General features: G+C 36.9%; 1 protein-coding gene across 3 annotated transcripts in view; it reads right to left on the bottom strand.

Moving 5' to 3' along the window:
• The window catches only part of kcnab1b (potassium voltage-gated channel subfamily A regulatory beta subunit 1b), a 59,198-nt gene that overhangs the window by 8,723 nt on the left and 25,980 nt on the right, over positions 1-24,495 (bottom strand). For all 3 annotated transcript variants that reach the window (XM_077222351.1, XM_077222354.1, XM_077222353.1), the window contains 7 exons: positions 20,872-20,909; positions 16,257-16,336; positions 15,337-15,381; positions 15,170-15,214; positions 14,969-15,012; positions 9,743-9,829; positions 166-251 (listed from right to left, as the gene is read on the bottom strand). In XM_077222351.1, coding sequence (XP_077078466.1) covers positions 166-251; positions 9,743-9,829; positions 14,969-15,012; positions 15,170-15,214; positions 15,337-15,381; positions 16,257-16,336; positions 20,872-20,909 — 425 coding nt within the window. The remainder of the gene's footprint in view (positions 1-165; positions 252-9,742; positions 9,830-14,968; positions 15,013-15,169; positions 15,215-15,336; positions 15,382-16,256; positions 16,337-20,871; positions 20,910-24,495) is intronic.

Raw genomic sequence — 24,495 nt, 5'->3', positions numbered from 1 at the left:
CCAGAAATGTTTTCCTCAAAATAAATAATTTCTCTTCCACTGAGGAAAGAAAGACATGGATATCTTGGATGGCATTGGGGTGAGTAAATTATTAGGAAATTTTCATTTTGAGGTGAACTAATCCTTTAAGGAAAGCGTGCACAGAAGTTTGTCCTCTCCACTCACCATGATCTCCATAGCTGACCAGCGTGACGTGCCCCAGTACATGGACATACCATGGTTAATGACATGCGTCATGGCTCTCACAATCTCTGAAAAACACATGTACAGACAAAAATATCACCCAAGCTTTTGGAATTAGTTTGCTCTATATCCAGAGAATTTTTTTTGTCTGCTCACCATTAGATGGCACTATCTACATCCTCTCCTTGTGCAGAGTGACTGGACTTGTTTTTTCAGAAAGTCATTTAAAACTATGGGAATTCCCAGGATAGATATTTTGCACTTATAATTTTAATACTTGATTTACATGTCCAGTTGTACATGTGTATTATTTTAATTCCTTTTTTGTAAAAGGATAGCTTTTCATTGTTACACAAATGCCCATAACATGACAAAGGATATAAAGGTATAGTACTGGAACTAAGGACAACACAAGTTTTTATGAAAATTATTCTGCAGCATTAGAGATCAAATCTATCTATCTATGTAAGGGGACCCTGAATTGCAAAATACAATTTATTCTCTTAATAAATCAGATAATATTAAAGGGATAGTTCACCTAAATTAAAATTCTGTCATAATGTTGTTTCAAACCTGAATTAATTTATTTCTTCTGCTGAACACAATAGAAAATATTTTGAATAATATGGGTAACCAAACAGTTGATGGGCCCCATTGACTTCAATAGTATGGAAAAAAATAATATGGAAATCAATGAGGCCCATCAAATGTTTGGTTACCCATATTCTTCGAAATGTCTTTTGTGTTCAGCAGAAGAAATAAATTCATTCAGGTTTGGAACAACTTGAGGGTGAGTAAATGATGACAGAATTTTCATTTGTGGGAAAATATGCCTTTAAATTGGCTTATTTATCCATGTTTTGGGAGGCTTATTTTGGGATTGTGTTGTCAGAACAGTTTGCTTGTTTTTCCTGTGAGATCTGGCAAAAGTCTAATGTTCCACAAAGGATGAACGCTAATAATGCAGAAGAGCTGAGGCTATTTCACAGACTTCTGATATAATAGGATTAAACACCAGAAGCATTTCAGCAGTAAACTGACACAACGGCTATATATCTCACTAAGCAAGTTGTATTGTACAATAATTTTAAACTTCTCTGTATCATATATTCAAGCATAGCAGCACAACTGTATCCATTCCAAAGGGTTCTAGACATCATAATGAAAGAAACATATTTTCCTATCATTTACACATTCTTTGTTGTAAGATAATTCATTCTCAATACATTCATTCATTCATTTAATTGAATTTATTTAAATCATACATTATATCAGAAACTTTCCCAGCGGATGCTGTACAGTCCTAATAAAGTATAGCAATAGCATCCTAAACTACTTAAAATTCAGAACCAACCTGTAACCTGGAGAAAAGTCCAGGAAAAATTGCACTCAGCGCTATTTTCTTGGCTGTGCATTATTGTCTGATTTGTATAATTCCTTAAGTGAACTGGGTGCTATGGCATATGCTATAGACCACCAGAGAATTACAAATGGGCATCAATGTCTTGTTAATTCACCTCCCCCTCAAGAAAATGCTCACATCTCATAGTCCTTTTTTATTAATTTTACTCAATGAGTTATAATAAGGATAATGGTCCGCATGATGGTCTTTAAGAGGAGATGGGGCATATTGAACTTTAACACATTAAGGAAGGCTCAGTGTCAGGACATTTGTGTTTTATGGTCTAGTGGGGTTTAATAAAGAGGAATTCAGACCATCATTCTTTCTTTATAGCTTACACATGGGCAAAAAAACAACCCTAAATGGGCAAAGCCATAAATGGCAAAATATTTAGTGGACTTATAATGGTCTATCTATTTTAGTCACAAATCACTGGTCAGGAACTTAGCAAGAATTGCACAAATACTGTAGATAACGTATTGCACGGAATAGCCTTCCCCTTTGTCTTCTTTAAATGTTTAAGCCATGTCTGTAAACTTGCAGACAGCTTTTTACAGAAAGAAGCGTCAGTGTTGTTCCAATGTTGATGGCTTCAAACAGTTCATGATTAGCTGAAAAATGTCTCCCAGTTCGTATAATTTAACGAGAGAGCAAAAATTCACTATACGGTTCAAATCTGGACTCTGACCAGGTCAAGCCACTTCTTGGTTGTCTTTCCAGTTTGGGCAAGAGCATTGTTTTGTTGAAAAATAACATCTGATCATTCTTCTTTAGATAACAAATTTTCATTTGTGGGAAGCAAGCCATTTTGTAATATTCTCCTGTATCCAAAGCATTAAATGACTTTCACAGAGAAGCATCTCACCAATACCAGCAGCTAAGAAGACTCCCCACACAACGACACTCTTCCTCAATGCTTCACTGTGGTAGAGAGATGCATTTATTGTAATATTTCTCAACAGATTTTCGAAGACAACGCTCTGTATCACCATGAAACCCGTGTTTCATTGCGATTCATCACTCCACGCAACTCTGCTGAACCCCTCTGAATCAAACTTCCCATGTTCTGCCAAAAAATTCATTCTGTTTTTGATGTTTTTCTGAGGCTTCCCATATGCAGCCTGAGATCATTCGTTTTTGATGTTCATAACATAACATTTTTGTAGGCCAGCATTGATAAATTCTGAAAGGCATATATTGACAACATATAAAATTGACATATGTACAATTTAGAAGCGTAAAATTTGTTACAAATCATTTTCATTTTCATTATAAATTAATTTTAATAGTTACATTTACTATTATTGATTAAAATAAATGAATACGATTATGTCATCATTCAAAGTTAGATAAAATTATGTTTTTTAAAATGAGTTGAATTTCAAGATAATGAAAATGTTAATCATATCAAATTAATGTCAAATTATGTACCTGTAAATGTGTTAAATAAATGTGATGGTTTTGAATGTTTTTAATTAATCCATGAATTCAATATTCTAAATATAGCAAAAATATTTGAACACATCAAGTTGTTCACACATTTCAGTGTCTATGCAAACATATGAAAATGTACGGTACTTTTCAAAAGTTTAGGGTCAGGTAAGAAATTAATGGGGTCACTGCGGAAATTAATATTATAGATTTTTATAACGGTACAAAACATTTCAATTTCAAATTCATGCTGTTATTAAAACTTTCAATCAAAGAATCCTGAAAAATGTGCCATGGTTTCCACAAAAATATTAAGCAGCACAACTGTTTTCAACATTGATAATAATCAAAAATGTTTCTTGAGCATCAAATCAGCATATTTAGAATGATTTCTGAAGGATCATGTGACACTGAAGACTGGAGTAATGATGCTAAAAATGCAGCTTTGACATCACAGGAAAAAATACACTTTAAAATATATTAAAATAGAAAACAGTTATTTAAATTGTAATAATATTTCACATTATTAAGTTTTACTGTATTTTACATTATTACAATGTGTACTGTTTGATCAAATAAATGCAGCCTTTATGAATATAAGAGACTTCTTTCCAAAACTTTAACATGAACAGTACTGTATGGATGCTACAACCACACTTTATGGGCAAATACCTACAATTTCTAATATTGTATAATGATAAATAGAAAAGAAAAATCATGTATCATGTATAATACCCACAGTCTTTGTTTCATCATATTACACACGATATCAGTGTACACTTGACAGAGCGAAAAAAGAAGTGTTAAGTCCGCACACTGAAAATAGCTGCAAATGAATTTATTAATAGTACAACGTTTCGACCCTCAGGTCTTCATCAGGCATCAGTATTTTTGATTACATTTGACAGAGCGCCACTCTGCAGCTAACAGAAACGCCATCTGCTCTGAAATCCTCAAGGCACTATCCTGTTCTGCGCCATTACCAGCGGAGCCCTATTACCGCTGTTACTCTTCAGCTGTGGTTTATAGCTTTTGGACAAGAACAGCGAGTACAAGATTTGCTCAAAAACCTCCGTCAACGAGTTAATAAAGCTGCTTTATTGCTTCATCTTTCAGAATTGTCTTATGCAAAGAGCTGCTTTTCTCTGTCTCATCAGTGTTTTGACTCAAGGCGATTCACTGTGGCCATTACTCTGCGTCCACTGAGGCTGCGTTCCATCTTCACATGCCACCAGTGAATGATGTCTGTGGGGAGCTCTTTGTCTGACAGTGGTGTAGCAGGGCTGCCCTAGTCTCGTCAAATACCAAGCCAGAGGATCAGCATTTTGTTCACTGACTGTCTGAACTTCTGCAGAAAAATTGGAACACACTTGCTAAATCTGGCAGGCTCTAATCTGATTGGCTGGCATTAATCAGTCCACCTAGTTCCTAAAGGAGATTGGTGGTGCTAACAGCTAACGCCGTCTTTTTGCTGCTGGTAGAGAAATCCATTTTCTTTATTTATCTGTACTTTTTAACAGTTTGTGTGTCTTGTCCTGCTGTTAGCATTCCATTGACTCCCATTCATTTTGGCGTGACTTTGACAGCGAATAACTTTACATCTGAGGCGTCCAAAGACTTCATTTGTCCATTATTTATTTCTAAAGAAACACGACAATGCATAAAAGGCTCCATTACTTTGTATCTCACGTTATGGCCGTGTAGAAGCTGTTTTTGTAAAAATAGGCTAACAATTCCGTCATAACCACACGACTTTCTGTCGCACAATAGAGACATTACCGTATAGACAGGAGGAGAAGCTCGCAGCAATCTTTTACTGTCTATGAGGCAATCAGGGGGACATAGAGGCATAAAGTCAAGGGAGAAGCCCATTGAGAGAGAGTCCATAAAAACAACGGGACAAAATATTTCAACAACGTTTTTGAGGAATTAGGTGATTCAGATTTGTCTTGGCACAGCTACTAAAAGATGACCAACTGTCAGACTGTTGTCAAGCTCAGTTTGAGCCTGCGCAGTCGCTCAGCCATCAGGAAGTGAGTGCTTTAATCGGGCTTCAGTTTTCTCCGTTGAAATCAAGGGGGTCGCTGTGTCCATTTCTTTTACTGTCTATGGAAAGTAGCTACTGTTAGGTTCCCTTTATCAACGCTGGTCGCTCCTCGCTTTTCTTGTCTAAGTGGGTAGGTCATAGTCCAATGTGGGCCAATCCTGTAAGACCAGGGCAGCTAAATGCATAAATGTGAGAAACAAAAGAACTTATGAGAAGGAAATTAAGGCAAGAGAAGGTGAAAAGATATAAAAATGAAAATAAAAAAAACACAGGAGAAGCCAAATTTACCTCAGTAGCCTACATAATGAAAATGAAAGCCCACACCCACTCGCTCTTTACGAACTCTGTACAAGTGAAAAGAAATGTGTGTGGGTGAGAATGGAGGAGAAAAAGCGAAGTGAACGTCAGCTAAGCACAACAATACATTTGCTCAAGAAAAGAGTGAGCAAGACGAAAAACAAGGAAACCAGAGGTACATGCCAGTGAGAACAAAAATGAATGGTTCTTCAGCAAACATATAGCTTCTTCTAACAAGAGACTGTGAACTCTAGCTCAATTCTGCTGGATCTCTCAGAACATCCAAACATTAGAACCCTGAAGTATTAATCTAATGTAATGTGAATGTATGGGGTCTCTGCAGTGCGTAGGCTGAAGTGTGCATGTGCAGATGCGTCATGCTCAAGTGTCCCCTCAGATTTTTGAGACAATGGATTTTGATTGCAATTTCCCAATAAACGATGCTGTTGGATGCTTGTTGTGTAGGCAGAAGAAAATGTGGTGGGGAAAAAAAGCAAAAATCATCAATTTACATTCAATAAATTTAGTCAGTTCAAATGCAACATAAACATGCTCATCACAGCCTTTTAAGCTCAGTCACTATTTTGCTTGGTTTATTAAATAAAAATAAAAAACTGTATTAGTTCAGGTTTAAAACACATATACACTACCATTCAAAAGTTTATGGTTCATACGATTTTTTAATTGTTTTTACAATTTGAAATATGGGTTAGACTTTACAATAAGGTCTCATATGTTAACATTAGTTAATGTAACTAACATGAACTAACAATGAGCAATACATTTATTACTGTATTTATTAATCTTTGTTAATGTTAGTTAATAAAAATATAGTCGTTCATTGCTCATTTTAGCTCACAGTCCATTAACTAATGTTAACAAATACAACTTTTGATTTTAATAATGTATTAGTATATGCTGAAATTATTGTAAGACTGGAAAAACTGGAAGAGAGGGCAACTCTCTGAGAAAACAAAGGAAATTAACATCTGAACTCTCTTGCTATATTAACATCCCCATTCGAGTCACGAACACACTTGAGTTGATCACTTCCCAATTTACAATTCTCTCCCTCCCCCATCTCGTCTCTCTCTCATGCTGAGATCCCCTGAAATTCACCCAGAAATCTATATGGTTTAATGTGAACAATTCTCTTACAACACTATACATGTCTGGTATCATTTGAAATGTCTCGGTGCGATGGTACAAAGGTCTCATCCCCAAAGAAGTAAACCAAAAGGTAATCAAGTTTTTAAGAGTTTAGAGAAATCTTTCTTACAGAGGAGGCTGGATCTTTCATGTGAATAGCATCCTGTCCTTAAAAGGTGTCAAGTCTGGAGACCGGGATTAATGCAAATTCCCATTGTTAGCATCATTTCTTTCTTGTGTGTGTGTGTGTGTGTGTGTGTGTGTGTGTGTGTGTGTGTGTGTGTGTGTGTATGTGTGTGTGTGTGTGTGTGTGTGTGTGTGTGTGTGTGTGTGTGTGTGTGTGTGTGTGTGTGTGTGTGTGTGTGTGTGTGTGTGTGTGTGTGTGTGTGTGTGTGTGTGTGTGTGTGACAGAGAGACAGTGGCAGAGCTGTACGATTTTGATTTGTGGCTTTAATTTCTCGACAGTAGACTGATGTGGACGACTCAAGCGCAAACAGGTCATTTGAGGTTTGTGGAAACAGCCAGTTGGGGCTTAGTCTACAATATCAGATGAACACCACTAATAAACATGTATGTATGTATGTATAAATGTGTGTGTGTGTGTGTGTGTGTGTGTGTGTTTTAACATTTCCTTGAAGCTCATATACGTACAGTATACCAATATATCTGCTCTAGCATCACATTGATGATCTTTCTCACAAAGCTTAGTAACAACATGTGGCAAACACTTAAACAACTCTCCAGGGAGACCACATAGTTAAAATTGTTCTCAGTTCAGTTCCAAAATGTTCTTTTATTAAAATACCCTATTTTCTTCCCACGAGGATTCAACTGTATGTGCCAAGAACAGACTCCACACAGATTTGGATTAAAATCATTCCAGTCTTGGTAGAATGATGATTAAACGTTTTACTTTGAAAGATCTTCTGCTTTTCCCCACCGCAAAGCGCAGCAGTGCCTCTAAAGCTCTGATATGTAGAGTCCTCTTGAGATTATCCTCACACTCTAGGAAATCTATGCAATACTTTTCTGGCTTGTAACCCTGATGTAAAATGTGTTTCCGTGTTGATAAGACTCGCTCGTGCAGACAGGAAAAATCCTAAAGTAGTCCAACGGCAGAAATCAGGTGTGTGGGGGTTTACTAACAGATTTGTCTACAGAAGTTAGCTAAATATGACAAAATAAATTGAAAATAAAATAATGTTTTTTATTTCTAAAAATGTAATAAGCCTCACATAAAAGCAATTCAAAGTGGTATGTTCTCATTAGATTGCAAGTAAACATGATAATGTGCAAGTATGTGTACAAGTGTGAAAAGAAATGTTTAGAGTTTGGAGACACAGTAGGGAAAGAGCAACTTAAAAATACACTATGTACCCCATGGGCAACTCTGTGTATAATCCCTCTAGAGAGAGAGAGAGACATATTTGATGATAGAGAGAGTGTGTAAGAAGCAGACTTCCTAAGCACTGCAGTGCCACAGAAATTGAAAGAGAGTGAGAGATTGGTTAGACTGGGATTATGATAACAGGCATGGAAAAAACGTCCACGTGAGATCTATGGAAATAGCATCCTACATCCTGTTTCTCACACACACACACACACACACACACACACACACACACACACACACACACACACACACACACACACACACACACACACACACACACACACACACACACACACACACACACACACACACACACTTGGTGTATCTATCATTATGAGGACATTCCATAGGCGTAATGGTTTTTATACTGTACAAACTGTATTTTCTATTTCCTTACTCTAACCCTTCCCATCACAGAAAACTTTCTGTATTTGTACATTTTTAGTAAAATATTGTTTAGTATGTTATTTTTAAGTTATTTTAATTACAAGGATTCAGGAAATGTCCTCATAAACCACATTTACGCTGTAATATGTTATTATATTATTATACAAATTTGTGTCCTCATAAATCATATAAACAAGCATACACACACACGCATACGCACACACATACACACAACCAACTCACAAAGTAAAGGCCGGCGCACACCAAAATTGATAGATAATGTAACACTGCTGAAAATTCAGCTTTGCCATCGCAGGAATAAAATACATATAAAACAATTGTTATGATATTTCACAATATTGGTCGACTGTTTTTACTGTATTTTTGATTAAATAAATGTAGTCTTGGTGAGAATAAGAGACTTCTTTTCTGACTCCAAACTATTGAACGGCTGTGTGCACTTAAAAGTGCAGTAAGCGATTTCTGAGATACGGTTTGGATCGGACTGATAGCACAACACACGTGTAGCCAATCAGCAGTAAGGGGCGTGTCCACTCATGATGGGAGAGGAGAGAGAGTAAGCAAGAAAGAGAGAAGGCTGAGAGACATCACAAAAGAGAAAAGATACGAGGAATATGGGAAAAAAGGGGTTATGATCAGGCAAGAGCTTTATGGCCCGCATTAATATTAGAAAGCTTGCCAGCGCTGGAGAGACCGATGCGGGAAGGCCTGAAATCAGATGGCAAGGTTGCGCTGTTTCTGCTCCATACGTGAGTAACATTGGTATTGCTATTTCACAGAACCAATATATACTGTTATTATAATGTTAGCTATAGTAACCGGACAGTTTTGAGTGTCATTGTTTGTTTGGAAATGCTGTTTTGTTGGCGACTAACAACTGACTCTTGCTTGTATACTCTAGTATACTGTAAGTTAATTTTTTTGTTTTTCCTTGTCGTTTGTTCTTCATCTTCGCTTTATTTTTCACAAAGCATTATTTTGCTTCATTTCAGCTATGGTAAAGAGACATCCACTTGTGTATTGCATGTTCGTGCATTTTGAGGGCGGATCAATGAAGCGAGGGGTGTGTTCGTTTGGGTTTTTTCAGAAATTTGCTTACTGCACCTTAAAACAGTGTTCTAGCAAAACCTCAAGGGGGTGCTAGAGTTATCTTCAAAAGTCAATGCCATTACACTGGTTGTGTTTTTATTCTTGTAACTAATTATTATTTTAAAAAATACACTTTAACTAACTTGCTCAGCAAGACTTTCCAAACTGTTACTCCACCATGAAAGTAAAGAGAAAACCTGCCGACAGTTTATGCTAATGCCCACTAGCTGGTCTTACGACAATGCAAAATACATTACTTCATGAATTGCCTCTAACATATTTCAGAAGGCAATGATGCACAAAGTGAGCTAGCAAAACTAGAAGCATCTGTGTAGTGACTTACCCTCCATAGGTGTGTTGCTGTCAGGGCGATTGGCGAAAACCACATCCACGTATTCCAGCTGTAACCTCTGCAAAGAACCCTTTAGACCTAGAGAGAGAAAGAGAGAGAGAACGCGTAAGAGAATTTGAATGCTTTGTTGAAGAGAGAGTTTGATTTGTGAATGCAAACCCAAAACTGCTATAAGGTGGTCTGAGGAACGTTCAGTGTTCGACAGGAAAGACATTCATCAAAAAATGACTTAAATTTTGGGCTATTGTATGGCTTCAAAACACTTGGGATAATGCCTGAGTTTTATGGACCAGATTTATAATGCTTTTTTGGGGCGTTTTGTCATTTTTGAAGCTCAAAAACCATAAACATTCTGCTTAATATATCCTTTTGTGTTTTGTGAAGGGAAAAAAAGATTTGGAGACACATTAGGGTGAGTAGTACAGTGAAAACTGTTCTATAAGATAGGAAAGATAAAAAAAATTAAGACACAGACTCATGAAGTTGTCAAAGGACTTTGAAAGGATGAATGATTCAGTCCGACTGACACTTCCTTGTCCCATTCAGAAACAGAGAGAGAGACAGAGAACAAAGACTGAGGGACAGCATATAACATACACTATGCACTGTCAGTAGTATGTTTGTTTATGTATATTTATAGACTAGGGTTATATCAGTGACCATTTTGGTATCGTCCAATATTAAGTTTAAAATGATCAAGATTATTCTGATAAGGGTGATACCTGAAGTAAATAATACCAGAGCTTATTTCAAACTTGGAAGCTTGTCAAGATTAAATGAGCTAATGTAACTTTGAACACTGTTTTGAACACAACCTTAACAGATGTATAATATTGGGCATTATATTAGTTATCAATCATAAAAATATTATATATTTATTGATATAAATTCAGAAACAAAAATAATTATCATAAGTCAGTCATAACTTCCAAAATATATTGTTTCATTCCTATTTATAGACCAGTGGCACCCAAAAAGACACATCAGGCACTCTTAAAATTAATGTCACATAACACTATAGACAATTAAGTACATTAGCATTACCAAAGTTTTGGGGTCAGTAAGATTTCTTTATGTTTTTGACAGAAGTCTCTTATGCTTACTTAGGCTGCATTTATTTGATAAACTCAGAAAACAATTTACAATTTAAAATAACTGTTTTCTTTTCTAATGTATATATTATATTTAAATGCAATTTATTTATTTATTATTTTTCAGCGTCATTACTATACATAATATTTTTTGCTAAACATTTTTTGCTTTAAAAATATTCTACCGGGATTTTCTTTTTCTTCTGATTATTTAATGAAAATAGAGTCAAAAAGAACAGTATTTATTTGATATAGACATCGTTTGTAACATTATAAATGTCCTTACTGTCCCTTTTGATCATTTTATTTTTAATTTCTTTAAAAAAAAATCTCTTGTTTTTCCATTTAGAACCTCACAAACATCTGTTATGTGAAATGTTTTGCATGAAAAGTGTTCTTGAGCTGTTTTAAATGAAAATTTATTTGACATTTAATGCACTGGCATTCAAGCTTTTTTGAGTGCTGTTTAAATGTCCAAATACTTTTTGGGGTTACTCCACCTCCAAACACATTTTTGCTTCGTTCCAATTTAGCTTTTCTTTTAAATAACATTTTCTTATTTTATACACCTATGGGTAAGTACTGTGAAAGTAAAGCATTGGCAAAACTGTGATGCTTTACAGTCATGCCAATAAATCTTGGCTGAGAGAGAAAGAGAGAGAGCAAACACCAGGTGTGTTGAAACAAAGTCAGGGAGCTTTCAGGTGATCAGACGCTGACGTGATTACTCTGCCATACTGAAATTAATCTGACAGATAAACCGCACACTCATTCATCACAAAAACACTGTAATCCAGCCAATCTCAGACTCATTAATCTGCCCCTTGCTCACCGAGTGCGCCCTCGCATCCGCCACGGCTATAATCAGTCACAATTTTCTGGGTTTGTGGAGGAGATATTCTTAGCGGGGAGCTTTTTAAAGGATAAAAGAGACGTTCCTTTCTAGCCCACAAACAATGTCATACAAACACGAGCTAATGAGGACGAGAGAGAGAGAGAGACGCGAGCCAGGAAGGAAAACTACACACAAGCTAGAGTGATAAAAATAACTGGGCATGAGCAAAGTATGCGAATGATTCAATTAGTTTCATGAATTATAAACCGTATGTTTTTTCAATCTGAAAGTGATACAGAAATGACATTACAGATATTACAGTTTTTCCCAGTCGCTTAAGTGCATTTCTCAAATCATCCTTAAAGTAACACCAGGTAACTTTTCAACCTTCATAATATACTTCCAAGTCTCTTGTGATGGTACATCGACTTACAATAGGTTGAATGACACGTCTGCCATAGCCTGACGGGGTCTGTCGCGTTTTGAATCGTAATTTTAAACTTCGGGTTTCGGGTAGTAACCGGCGAACAAAGAGAACTACAAAACGCGACTGCTTTACGGCATATACGTCACTTCCACCCCCACTTCCTTAAAATCGCAGGGCTGTCAAGTGTCACGCATTGAGCGTGACAGTCACTCATTTCGGTCTTTTGTCACGCTCTCCCGTAACACATTGTATTTCTCACGATGAAAAACTATTTGTAATATATTTAATATGCTGCAGCGTCCAAAACTCTGGCCGCGCCGCTCTCACTGTGGAACGGGCAATTCAAGCGCGTCTCCTCTGGTGTTGTTCGTCTGGTGTTGTTAGCCAATCAGAAAATAGCACTATTGAATCTGGGTAACATTTAACGCAACAACCAATGACACCCCGTAGTCTGGGGTGTTTTTTTTGTCTGCCTGACTATATCACGGAAGCTATCTTATCCTCCGTTTATCTTCATGAATCAGGTAATGATTATTTGTCTTGCCTCAAATCGATTTGTAAAATTTGAAGATTTATTTATGGTAGCTTGATATTATAATATTGACGATATATGGTTATTATCTACCACTCAAACATTGCATTGAAGTATCATATAGATTCAGTAAAACGGTAACCAATAGACTAGGCTACTATAATGACACACTGGCTTGTAAACGTGATCATCGCGATCATTCGTCGTTAGAAAAAAAATAAACCCCATGAAATTATATTCATATGACATGCTGAAATATATGCCACTGTACCTGGGATGAAGACATTTCACACGCGACGCAAGCAGAACACCTGCATGTGACCTCCTCCTACAGTGTTCAGGGCTATCATGGTTGTCAAATGCACGATGACAGAGTTTACGACAGTAGTAGAGGACAATACTGTTTCCCAACTGTAGGGGGACCCCGAGAGCAAAAGTTACCTGGTGTTACTATGCAAATAAGTATGTGCATTCTCAAAACAATTCGTACAAACAGCACCATACAGTGGATTACCTGCAAAAGCCTGTAATTTACTCAAAATCTTTAGTTCGTCTCTCAAAAGTAAGTATTTGTCAATTAACATATCAGTGCCATCAGAATGAAAAATCCTTGTGTCATTGTTCACAAACAAGATAGTAAAAATGCTTAGTCATGTTGTAAATAAAAACACTACATACTGTTAGTATTACATGATGTAAACTATGGCAACAGTTTAGGTGACAGAAATGTACAATGCGCTTCTTCTGTATGCCATATATCCATTTCTAAAGTACAAATTTACACACTACTGTACGTGAGTTATTGATTGAAAGAGACTGGACAGGATTCAGTTACACTTTTACTAGTGGTCTGATAAAAAAACATTACAATATTATTGTGATATAGAAAAGAAAAAGAAATAGGTGCACAAAAGCTAAAATACAACATTAGAAAGGCAACCACAGGAAAGACCCCATAGGCAGAACTTTGCTTTTGCATGCAGCGCTGTATATATGCTTGCTAATTGAAGGTTCATGAGATGCAACTTTGAGCTATTTCAGAGAACTGGTTTCTCATTGTTGGATCTACATTCTCTTCATTAGTGAAAGTCAAGATTCACCTGAAAAAATTCATCAATTCATGACACATTTACAGAAAGTCTAATAGAAATGTGTTGAAAATATGCTTGACAGTTTATGACAACTAGATCAACCATTTTGCATGTAATGACTTATACAATGAACTAATGACTAGATGTTTTGAGAAGTAAGACTATTGCACAGAGAACTATTTAATACATTTTGAGCAACATGGCATTGGCAAATGATAATGTAGGAAACAGCAGACAATTGTACATAATCAATTGCCTGAATGTAAATCATTCAAGCAATCGCAACTTGTTCAAAAGAACGAGAAACTGCTTTTATGATGTGCACAAGTGACTAGATGTGGAGGTTGATCAAGTAGTTTTGAGAATTTAATTTCTGATCTGAGAAATGCACCAAAGCGACTGAGAAAAATTGTAAACTCTCGTAAAATCAGTGGTCCGCCTCCTCAAAAAAAGCTTACGATCTCAAACTCTTCACATAATTAAATGCTGTCAATTATGAGAATACCGCATGAATAGGCCTATGGTAAAATTACAATTAAATTACAAAATAGATGAAAAACCTTAAAAGGTTTTAAAAAGGTAACAAACTGCCTTTTGGTATTGTTTCTTGAAGATATATATAATAATATATATATAATGTTGGTGTTGATATATATATATATATATATATATATATATATATATATAAATAAAATAAAAATAAATTTAATAAAAATAAAAAATAAAATAAAATATATATAAATATATATAAAACAAGACCAATTTACTTGAGATGCAACATTTGCCAAGGGGGGTAAGAAAAACATAAACAAACAAACAAGTAACTAAACAAGTCTTACTCTGATTCTCATTTAAATTGATCTTGATTTAAATTGATTACAGTTTAGACATTTTACTGGAAAACATGACAATCGTGTAATAAAAGTAGAAGGCGAATGGTTTCTTTGTCTATACTGTATTTGAATCATTCCCTTGGTTTGCATTTGCTCTCTGTATAGGCATTTATCGAGAGAGAGAGAGAGAGAGAGAGAGAGAGAGAGAGAGAGAGAGAGAGAGAGAGAGAGAGAGAATCTAAGAATGAATGTTGGTGTTGGTGCTGTGCTTTTATTAGGAACAAGGCCAGACACTGCAGCGAAGGAGAAAAAAATCAATAAAGGAGGAGGCAATGAGAAAGAAAAGAAGAAAAAAGGTTCAGGTCAATTACAAACAACAGGGGGATTAGAAGAAAGAAGAATATCTACCTTCAATAATGTGCTTCCTCGAGAGCCCACGCTCTGTCTCTGCCCTAGAGAAAGAAAGAAAGAAAGAAAGAAAGAAGAAAAGAAAGAAAGACAAATGCCTAAATTTTAAGGAGAAAATAAGAGTATAGTTATTATTAATAAAATGAATAGAGACAGACAGACGGATGGATGGATGGATTGATTCACTCCACTAATACTTACTTTCCTCCCCAGTACAGTTTAGTAGTGATGACCAGACTGGATCTCCTGTACACACACAGACAGATTATGGGTTATGTGTGCAGTGATTATGTTTTATACATTTCTCAATGAAATTGATTAGTGGGATGTCCCTTAAATGAATATATTTAGAAAACTAAGATACATACCTCCAACACTTCTTCTTGATAATGTTTCCTAGGATTATTTCAGCCCTGTGAAGAAATACACATTTTGAGTACTTTGTCATTTAAATAGAAAAAAATATATATTTTATTGCTGGATTTGTAGAGTGTTTTTTTTTATGGAAAATTTCTAATTTTTGTTTAGTGAATTCACTAAACAGCCACTATAGCACTGTGCTATGCATATTTAAACAAAGTTACTGTCCTTCTTTTCAGGGCAAACACACCTTCTTTGTATGCAGTTTCATTATAGAATCTGCAACTTTCACAAACGTCAGCGCTATTTGCCTGACAAGAGCTATGGTTACTGTCCGCGGAAATCTGTAGGAAATTTAAAGCTTATTCAAAATTAATGTAAGCTTTTATAGTGATTGTGGCAACAGTAATTTATCAAAAGCATTACAACCAGGCACATATCCAGACTTTTTGGCATTTTAAATATAGCCAATGTGTGCCTGATCACAGTGGTGGAGTGACATTGTACAGATATGGTTCCTATAGTTTGTTGTATCCTGCACTACTTAGCACTCAGAACCGGCCTGCAAACCAGAGAATTGCCCCATGTAAATTGCATGCAATACTAAATTTGTGACTGTTTGCGTCACAGCCTCAATGCATAATTCCTTTAGTGAATTTGATGCAAAAGCATGTACAGAAATTATGCTATCAGTGGGGGATTTTCAATCGAATTTCCTTCTGCATTTTCTAACAGGTTTGGATAAAACAACTGGCAAGATGGAAGTTTGTAAATTAAGTTTACATGCTGGACTATTATATCCATACTACCCATTAAATAGGCTACATAGTATGCAATATTTAGAATAGTTAGATGGTATGAAAAGGAAATAAAGGTGTCCAGATGAATTCAGCCACTCATTTTGCTGTAAGTCAAAGGCCAAACTCACTTCCCAGCTGAGTAGACCTCCGCAGTGTCAAAGAGGTTGACCCCGTTTTCATAGGCTATAGTCATCAGCTGCTCTGCCACCTGCAAAAACACACACACACACACACACACACACAATCATCAATGCAGAGAGCTTAGAAGTGTGTTAAACAGATAATTGAACGCTCACCCTTCTGAAAACTGCAGTGCTTAAATCCTCTTCACATGACTCACTGCCTTGTGAAGCATTTTTATAACATTCATGTCCCTCACACTTAACCGAATTCAGGGCTGAGCTGATTTTATTTATTTATTTTTGTTAAACCTATGTAGAATATCTTTGCCACTTTTATTTATATGGACAATGCAGTTAGGATAGGCAATGATGGAGAGAGAGGTGCAGAGGGGCATGTTTTTCTAAAGAAAACCATTTATCTTTGTAATCTTTCATCAAAATGCAATAGCTTGCTCTGTCCGTGAAAGATTTTCCTCTTAGGCTGATTTTACCGAGCACTGTTATTTTTCAACCCCTCCCTTCCAAGCACTTGCCTCCATCCTGGCATTTACTGCCTGCTTGTCACTATGTATATAGAATATGTGCTACTGCAAAATAATTAACAGCATCTGACAGTGTTTTCATTCTGAAACCTCACATTGTTTGTCACATAATGCTGAAAAAATAATGCATGTCTTTACGGACAGATTTTCAGGCAGATAAACATTATCTGGCATTCATGTGCATATTAACACAATATTATTATTATGCAGGGATGCTTGGTAAATGTATCCTTTCAAAATGTGCTCATCATTTTATTTTTTTCCATTCCACTTCCCTGCGTTGTTTTTGCACTTCACTGCGCTACTTTTTCATGTGTTTTTTTATGTAAACATGCGCTAGATGGATGTCCTTGACCATTGTGCTAGCGTTATTTTCAGCATCTTAAGCAAGACATTGGGCCCTATTTTAACAATCTCAGCTCATGGTCTAAAGCGCATGGCGCAAGTGCACTTAGTGCGTGTCCAAATCCACTTTTGCTAGTTTAAGGACGGGAAAAATGGTCGGAGCACCCGACGCATGGTCTAAAAGGGTTGTCCCTATTCTCTAAATGAGTAATAAGTGTGCTTTGGGCATAACGTGCAAAAAAACAATCAGAGTCTCATCTTCCATTCTCTTTAAAAGCCAGTTACGCTCGCGCCAAGTGGATTGTTATTTGCATGGCGCAAAGTTAAAGTGCGCTAGCAGACCATCTACAGGACAAGCCGGATTCCACCATATCTTTATGTACACAATAATAATCTTTTAGATTGTAATCCTTTTATTTTTTAATATTTGGCATCTTTGTGTGCTGCTGCACGTCGCTGTGTGTGTGATAAGCAGAGTGTATGTGCGTTGTGCACCCGCCTATAGGCTCATATCATGTGAGGCACAATGTATCCTTTAAATAACAAAAACAATATTGCTCCTTTAGACCAGGTTTCAGTTGGTCAAAGGCACAGTCTATTTCAGTTGCCTCAAAATAGCAAAGCACCAACCACGCGCCTGAACACACCTCGTTTTCAGACCAGCACGCTCATGGACGATGTAAGGAACTCAGCTTTTCGGAAATATTAATAATCAATAATATCTTGTTATTATTAATTATAAATATTTGGGTCAGTTAATTGGATTAACTTGATGTGGCTGAATTAATATTACAATCAATTAATCAGTTCTTCCAACGAACTCTTTTGATTATTAATTTATTCTAAGAAAAGGGTATCTTTCATGGCCACCGAAGAATAATTATTTCTTCGCCTGTACAGTACTTTGAGCCAGTAGCAAAAACCGTGATCGTAAAGTGACTTGTATTGCAAACAAAACAGAACCAAATACATATTATGTACAAGTTTTATTAACTAAATATAGATATTTATATCAATATAAATAAACTAAACAACATACACACATGAATACATAAATAGGTTAGTGATAGGATGAAATTGGAAACCGAAAGAGGGTCTATGAGAAGAACCATCAGAATTTCATTTTCACATTTCATTGAATTGAATACTTGCATTTGTAATGGGAACAATTCTTGAAGTTGTTGAAAATTGAAGTCGTTGATGGTTCCGGCAGTGTCAAGTGGAAGTTGGTTGAGCGTTCTCTTTCTCCAGGAACGGATGGCTGGTTTGGGCAAGGCCTGGGACTCTGTTGAGGCCACGCCGAGCACCCAGGAGAAGTGAGGAAGTCGGAAGGATGGGTGATTGGAGTCGTTGTTGGTTGGAGTCTTTGTTCCAAAACTCTTGAGATTGTCCTTGGTTCTTTGTGAGAGAGTCATCTCTCTCCTGCCTGAGCCCATATCTGGTTGGAATCGAGGCCTGCTCGGCCCTGGGGCCCCCGTGGAGGGGGAGGGGGTTTCCCAGAATCACCAGAACAGTGTTGCGGCTGGATGAAAGAACTAAGAGAGGGAGGTCACATGTGGACTGTCTCTAATAAGGCCTGGAAAAGATCCTCCCCTAAGGGTTGAACTCGACCAATCAGAAAGGTGACATGTCTGAGAGGGAAAGTGGCTCTTAGTTGATTTACGGATCTTTGTCCCTAGCATGATTATACCTTCATTAATGCTCAGATAGCTATAACACATCCACACTGCATTCTAGAAGAGGGTGATGTACATCAAAGTGTGAGTCATTAAATGAGGATTAATTAGGTAGGAGGCATGATACAGGTGAGGTTACATTGATCGTTAGTTGGTTGTATACCAGGATACATACCATAATATATACCTAATAGTACACGAGACAGTAAACCATTTACCCTGTTTCTTTCACAGTTTTAGGCATGTTCATTTATAGATCAGTTAGTCTATTATTAATGCAGCAAAGTCTGTTTTAAAGAGGGTTTCTGTTTCATAGTCTCTCTCTTGAGTATGTGGCCACATTCCTCGGAGGGCGTAAAATCTCCTTATCATGCCCTGTAACATGAGACTGTTTCTGCCCTTGTGTTTGTTCATTTGGGCTGTGTGAGGAGTTTCATAAACCTTTGTATATAATGAATAATTAGTATGTGTCTGATTGGTCCATACCCTACAACGAACAGATGGCCGCATATGCATTTGCACAGGACGTGAAAATGATAACTGCGTCGGACTGAAACTAGCAAAAAACACTTGCGTTGCGCCTGTCGTTGCATTGCACCGGGTGTATGATAGGGCCCGTAGTGTTCATATTAAAATAAGTCAGACTAAAAAAAATGTGTCTTGAGGCCTTTTGTTTTTTGTTTTGTTTTTAAAGTGAGATGCGGGCAGTGGAATGTGAAAAACGCAAAGTCTTGAGATGCATTTTTTAAAAGTTAAACTTCTTTTAACTTGAGAACCGAGTTTTTAGAACACAGCGTCATCAATGAGACGCTGAACAACACGCAAGATGTGAACGTAACGGTCAAAGATATCTGTCTAGCACGTGTTTCTGTGTGAACAGCCAGTTAAGCCGCGGTCACACTAGACTTTGAGCACAAGGAATTTCAATGGACACTCGTGATACGACGTCACACTCTGCAGCTTCTTTTTTTATAAACATGAATTCAACATAACAAATAGTCAAAAATGTAAATCAAAATGTAAAAATATACAATCTTCTCGACTTTACTGCAAAAATATGGGTTCTTTTTATTCAGCCAAGTGGTCATGCAATGACATATCGATCTTCTACTGGTCATTCGCTGTTCAGTGTTCACCAAACTTGAACTTCAGAACGAAGTGAAATGCAAAATCTTTTGCATGAGCTTGCGTTTCCGGTCTAATGCATTAGCATGTGTATGAATGGAAGTCAATGGAACAAAATGTGTAGTGTGACCGCCCCTTAAAAAGGTTTTGAACGAGAGCATCTGTTTTTCTTGAGTAACTGCTGCAATGATACAATGATATTCATGTCAGAGTTTGATCTTCTGATGAAAGAACAGTTGAAATGGTGGTTAAAACCTCTGCAATCTCTACAATCCATCAGTCTCTCTCTCTCGCTGTCTTTGATGGAGAGCTGTCAGCCAGGATGAGTGACAGTGGTCCGTTCTCTCAGCGTAGATGTATATTAGCAGGCCGATGAGGGAAAACCGTTTGTTCAACTGCTGATGAGATGACTTATGACATGTGGAGAAGGGGACCGAACTGGGACGTCTGCATCTCGCATAATTTGATTGGACAAGAGGGATGACTGGACAAAAGAGGAGACTCCGCCTCTGGGGAGAGACAGGCTTATCGTGGAAGTTGTTGCCACAGGGACTTTTATTATGTAAGAACCGCTAGTATTTATGTACATTTGCCTTGGGTGAGTGTCAAAAAGGGACACTGGCAGAATGATGGTATTGTTTGAATAATAAGGAAGACCACAGCATGATGTGTCTACGAGCCTTCCTCTCTGCCAAGACTGTCAACACAGAACATGCTTATCTCGGCTAACTCTACCCAATTTGTGCTTATGGCTAAAGTGGATTTACAAATGGGAATTATGGGTGAAAACCGATGATTCAGCCCCCTATTATATTACAAAAATATTTATTAAGAGTAAATATGTTTAATCTATAGATTAATTTCTGTTGAAAATGTATTGGAAATAATTAAGTTTACTCTCTGGTTATGAATATAAACATTTGAAAAACTCACCTCATCTGAAATCTGCCCCCCGAATGTCACCCATGTGCCTGAGAGAGAGAGAGAGAGAGAGAGAGAGAGAGAGAGAGAGAGAGAGAGAGAGAGAGAGAGAGAGAGAGAGAGAGAGAGAGAGAGAGAGAGAGAGAATTTAAAGCAAGAGAGGGGAGTCAGAGTTATCCAGTGAGTTAGGTTATTATTATAGTGATTTTGTGCCTCTTTGTGATGCCGTCGCTCATCCACATCCCTACCAGAGGCCTACGATCGGTAAATGAGCGATGGCTCGTGGTACCATCACAGAGAGGCACAAAATCACTCTCCAGAAACATTTTCTTTCACTGTTCCTTGCTGGTGGAATGATCTCCCCGACTTCATCCAGAATGCAGAATCCCTGACAACATTCAAAAGACTCATTTTGAAAACTCATCACCTTTTCCATGAGCACTTAAAGGGATAGTTCACCCAAAAATGAAATTCTGTCAGTATTTACTCACCCTCATGTTGTTCCAACCCCGTAAGACCTTCGTTCATCTTCGGAACACGAATTAAGATATATTTGATGAAATCTGAGAGCTGGATCACTCCTCCATACTAGTCCTTATAGGCTTCTTCAGGGATTGAAACTTGCCTGCCCCGAAAAGTTATTAGAGACATCGTTAAAATAGTCCAAGTGACTACAGTGGCTCAATATTAAGTTTATCAAGCGACGAGAATACTTTTTGTGCGCAAAAACAAACAAAAATAACGACTTTATTTCAACTATTCATTTCCTTCTCTATGAGCCTCGAGTCAGTTAACGTAGTGTGATTGCATAGAGCTACGTCACACGTAGGCTCACTATTGGCTGACGCTGGTCATGTGGGCGATGCGTGTGACGTACAACAGCAGAAGCGTACGCTGTTAAACTAGTAACCTGACTCGAGGCCCAGAGAGAAGAAAATGAATAGTTGAAATAAAGTCGTTATTTATGTTTATTTTTGCGCACAAAAAGTATTCTCGTCGCTTGATAAACTTAAGATTGAGCCACTGTAGTCACTTGGACTATTTTAACGATGTCTTTAATACCTTTTCGGGGCCGGCAAATTCAATCCCTGAAGAAGCCAATGGACTAGTATGGAGGAGTGATCCAGCTCTCAGATTTTATCTTAATTCATGTTCCGAAGATGAACGAAGGTCTTACGGGGTTGGAACAACATGAGGGTAAGTAAATACTGACAGAATTTTCATTTTTGGGTGAACTATCCCTTTAACCTCATCATTAAAAAAAATCTATCTTTCACTTTCCTTTAATCCCTTTTCTAGTTTCTGCTACTCTAAGCAATGTCTGAAACTTTGTATTTTGAGCACTTCTTCTCTACTCTTCTTTTTGTTTGCCTTTTCACATTGAATCGCTTGCTGTATTCCTCATTTGTAAGTCGCTTTGTATAAAAGCGTCTGAAAATGAATAAATGTAAATGTATTCCAAGCAGAGTTTAATTTATTTGGTCTGGTGCCTGTCACTGAAACCTTCAAACACATTAGAAGGAAACATAGACCTGAATCTGAATGTTTTACAGTAATAATACAAGTTAAAGAAGAATTTAAGAAAACTAGGCCAGTGACATTTCCTTAAACTTCATTGTTGTTCAGAGGACTTGATATAGGCTATACATTTAACTTCCATATTGATGTAAACAAATCAACATTTCCCTATTGATTTCATTCAATATAACATAATAATGGTGTTCTTTTTTGGGAAGCTTTTTTAAAAACTATTTATTTATTTGTCTTTTAAGCCTCTCTGGATGAAAAGCATCAGATAAATGCATGTATGTATCTTCAATCTTATTAAATAGCAAGAATTTTGACTACTTTTCCAGTTCTTTATAAGGTTATTAGCTTTTGCAGTTGTGAAAATATAAAAATATCATAAATAATCCTAAGATATCAGGGAAGTCGAAACATTAAAACTCACTCGTTTTTTTTTTTACATCAATAAATATTATTACAATATAAAGGTAATATTTTCTATTTTTAATATTTTTTAAATGTCATTTATTCCTGTGATGGCAAAGCTAAATATTCAGCAGTCATTTTTTCAGTCTTCAATGTCACATGATCCTTCAGAAATCATATGCTGATTTGGTGCTCAATACACTTATCAATGTTAAAAACAGCAGTGTTGCTTATATTTTGTGGAAACATGATACATGATACTTTCTTTTGATGAATAGAAAATTAAAAAGAGCCTCTCTGTCATGACAACTCTCAGAGAGATTGGCATGGTAATGGATTTGGCAATGTTAATGTATTTGGTCTTGGTGGAATAGATCTGCTACGCTGCTGCAGATGATGCTCATGTTGGTTATTGCTGCTTTTTGCAAGTCTTTTTAGTAAAAAGACTTGCTACTGCCAATACATTCACAGACACTGCTGTGAGCAAGTAAGACAAGCTGCTGTTGCACATACTGTATATAATATACATGAAATAACCCCCATTTAGTGGATCTACACAGGTGGAGCTGGGGAAGGTGGAGGGTTTCTGAGAGCAAACCCTGCAAGTAGTATTTGAATGTTGAACTGCAACCCATTGGCTACTGATGCCACAGCAACCTATCAGCTGCGCTTAGGGTGACCAGATGAGTTTGGGGTGTTGTATAAGTAGTCATTGTTCATTGCCGAAGTATTTTTTGGCACACAGTGCCGTGACAAATCAATCACTCCTTTCGACTGGCTGCCTGCACATTCATTCACTGAGCTTGCGGCTGCTGCAACTTGCGCTCTCTTCACGACTCAACCTCCAGGGACAGTTTTTAATGTTTTATCGGACAATAACTACTCAAGATTTTGCTTTAGTATCATTTTCTGGACAATCAGGGCCTGATTCGGGACAACAGCTAAGTTTTTGGGACTTCTGGTCACCCTAGCTGCGATATGTAGATAATGATGCCATCACTACCAAATTGAGTTAAGGACCTATCAGCCTGCGCCATCTAGAGTTTCATGACGGAACTTTGTATTTATTTAAAAAGCAAATCTTTTGTTACATTTTAAATGTCTTTTCTGTCACTCCTGATCACTTTTATGCGTCCTTTCTAAACCAAAGTATTCAGTATAAATATCATGATTCCTGTCTTGTGTTCCCCTTGTCTTGTGTGGACTTATGTTTTTTCCTGTTCTGTGCCAAGTTTTGCAGTCCTTTGTAGTTTTTCTTATTGATTAGGTCCTGATTGTTCCCAGGTGTTTGCCAATCACCCCTTGAGTGTATTTATACTCAAGTGTTTCTCATGTTATTTGTCTGATGTTGTCCTTTGTTGGATGTATGGTGATGCTCATTCTGTTATAGGTTCTCTGGTCGCCGTGGTTTTATGTTTATTTTGTTATTAACCTATAAAACTACATTTGGATCCAGCTTTTCTTTTGTTTTTTGAGTTCACCCAGCATTACAGAATATATATATATATATATATATATTGAATATTTGATAAGGAAATTGAAACCATCAAAAATAAACAAAAAAATGCTTCAATACTTTTGTTCAGCATATAGCTAAAGAGATAAAAATGAGGTTGATTCTTGGGAAAATCTGTCCCAGGATTTCCTGAGGACTCTGTTATTCTTGGCCTGACTCACACTGCTGGCAGTCTAAAGCACCCATGA

Source organism: Siphateles boraxobius, unplaced genomic scaffold (genome assembly GCF_051911475.1).
Source record: "Siphateles boraxobius isolate OS27281-9 unplaced genomic scaffold, OSU_SipBor_1 86, whole genome shotgun sequence".
Lineage (NCBI taxonomy): Eukaryota > Metazoa > Chordata > Actinopteri > Cypriniformes > Leuciscidae > Siphateles > Siphateles boraxobius.
The sequence above is the reverse complement of the archived record's forward strand: the minus strand, read 5'-3'. Positions and strand labels throughout refer to the sequence as shown.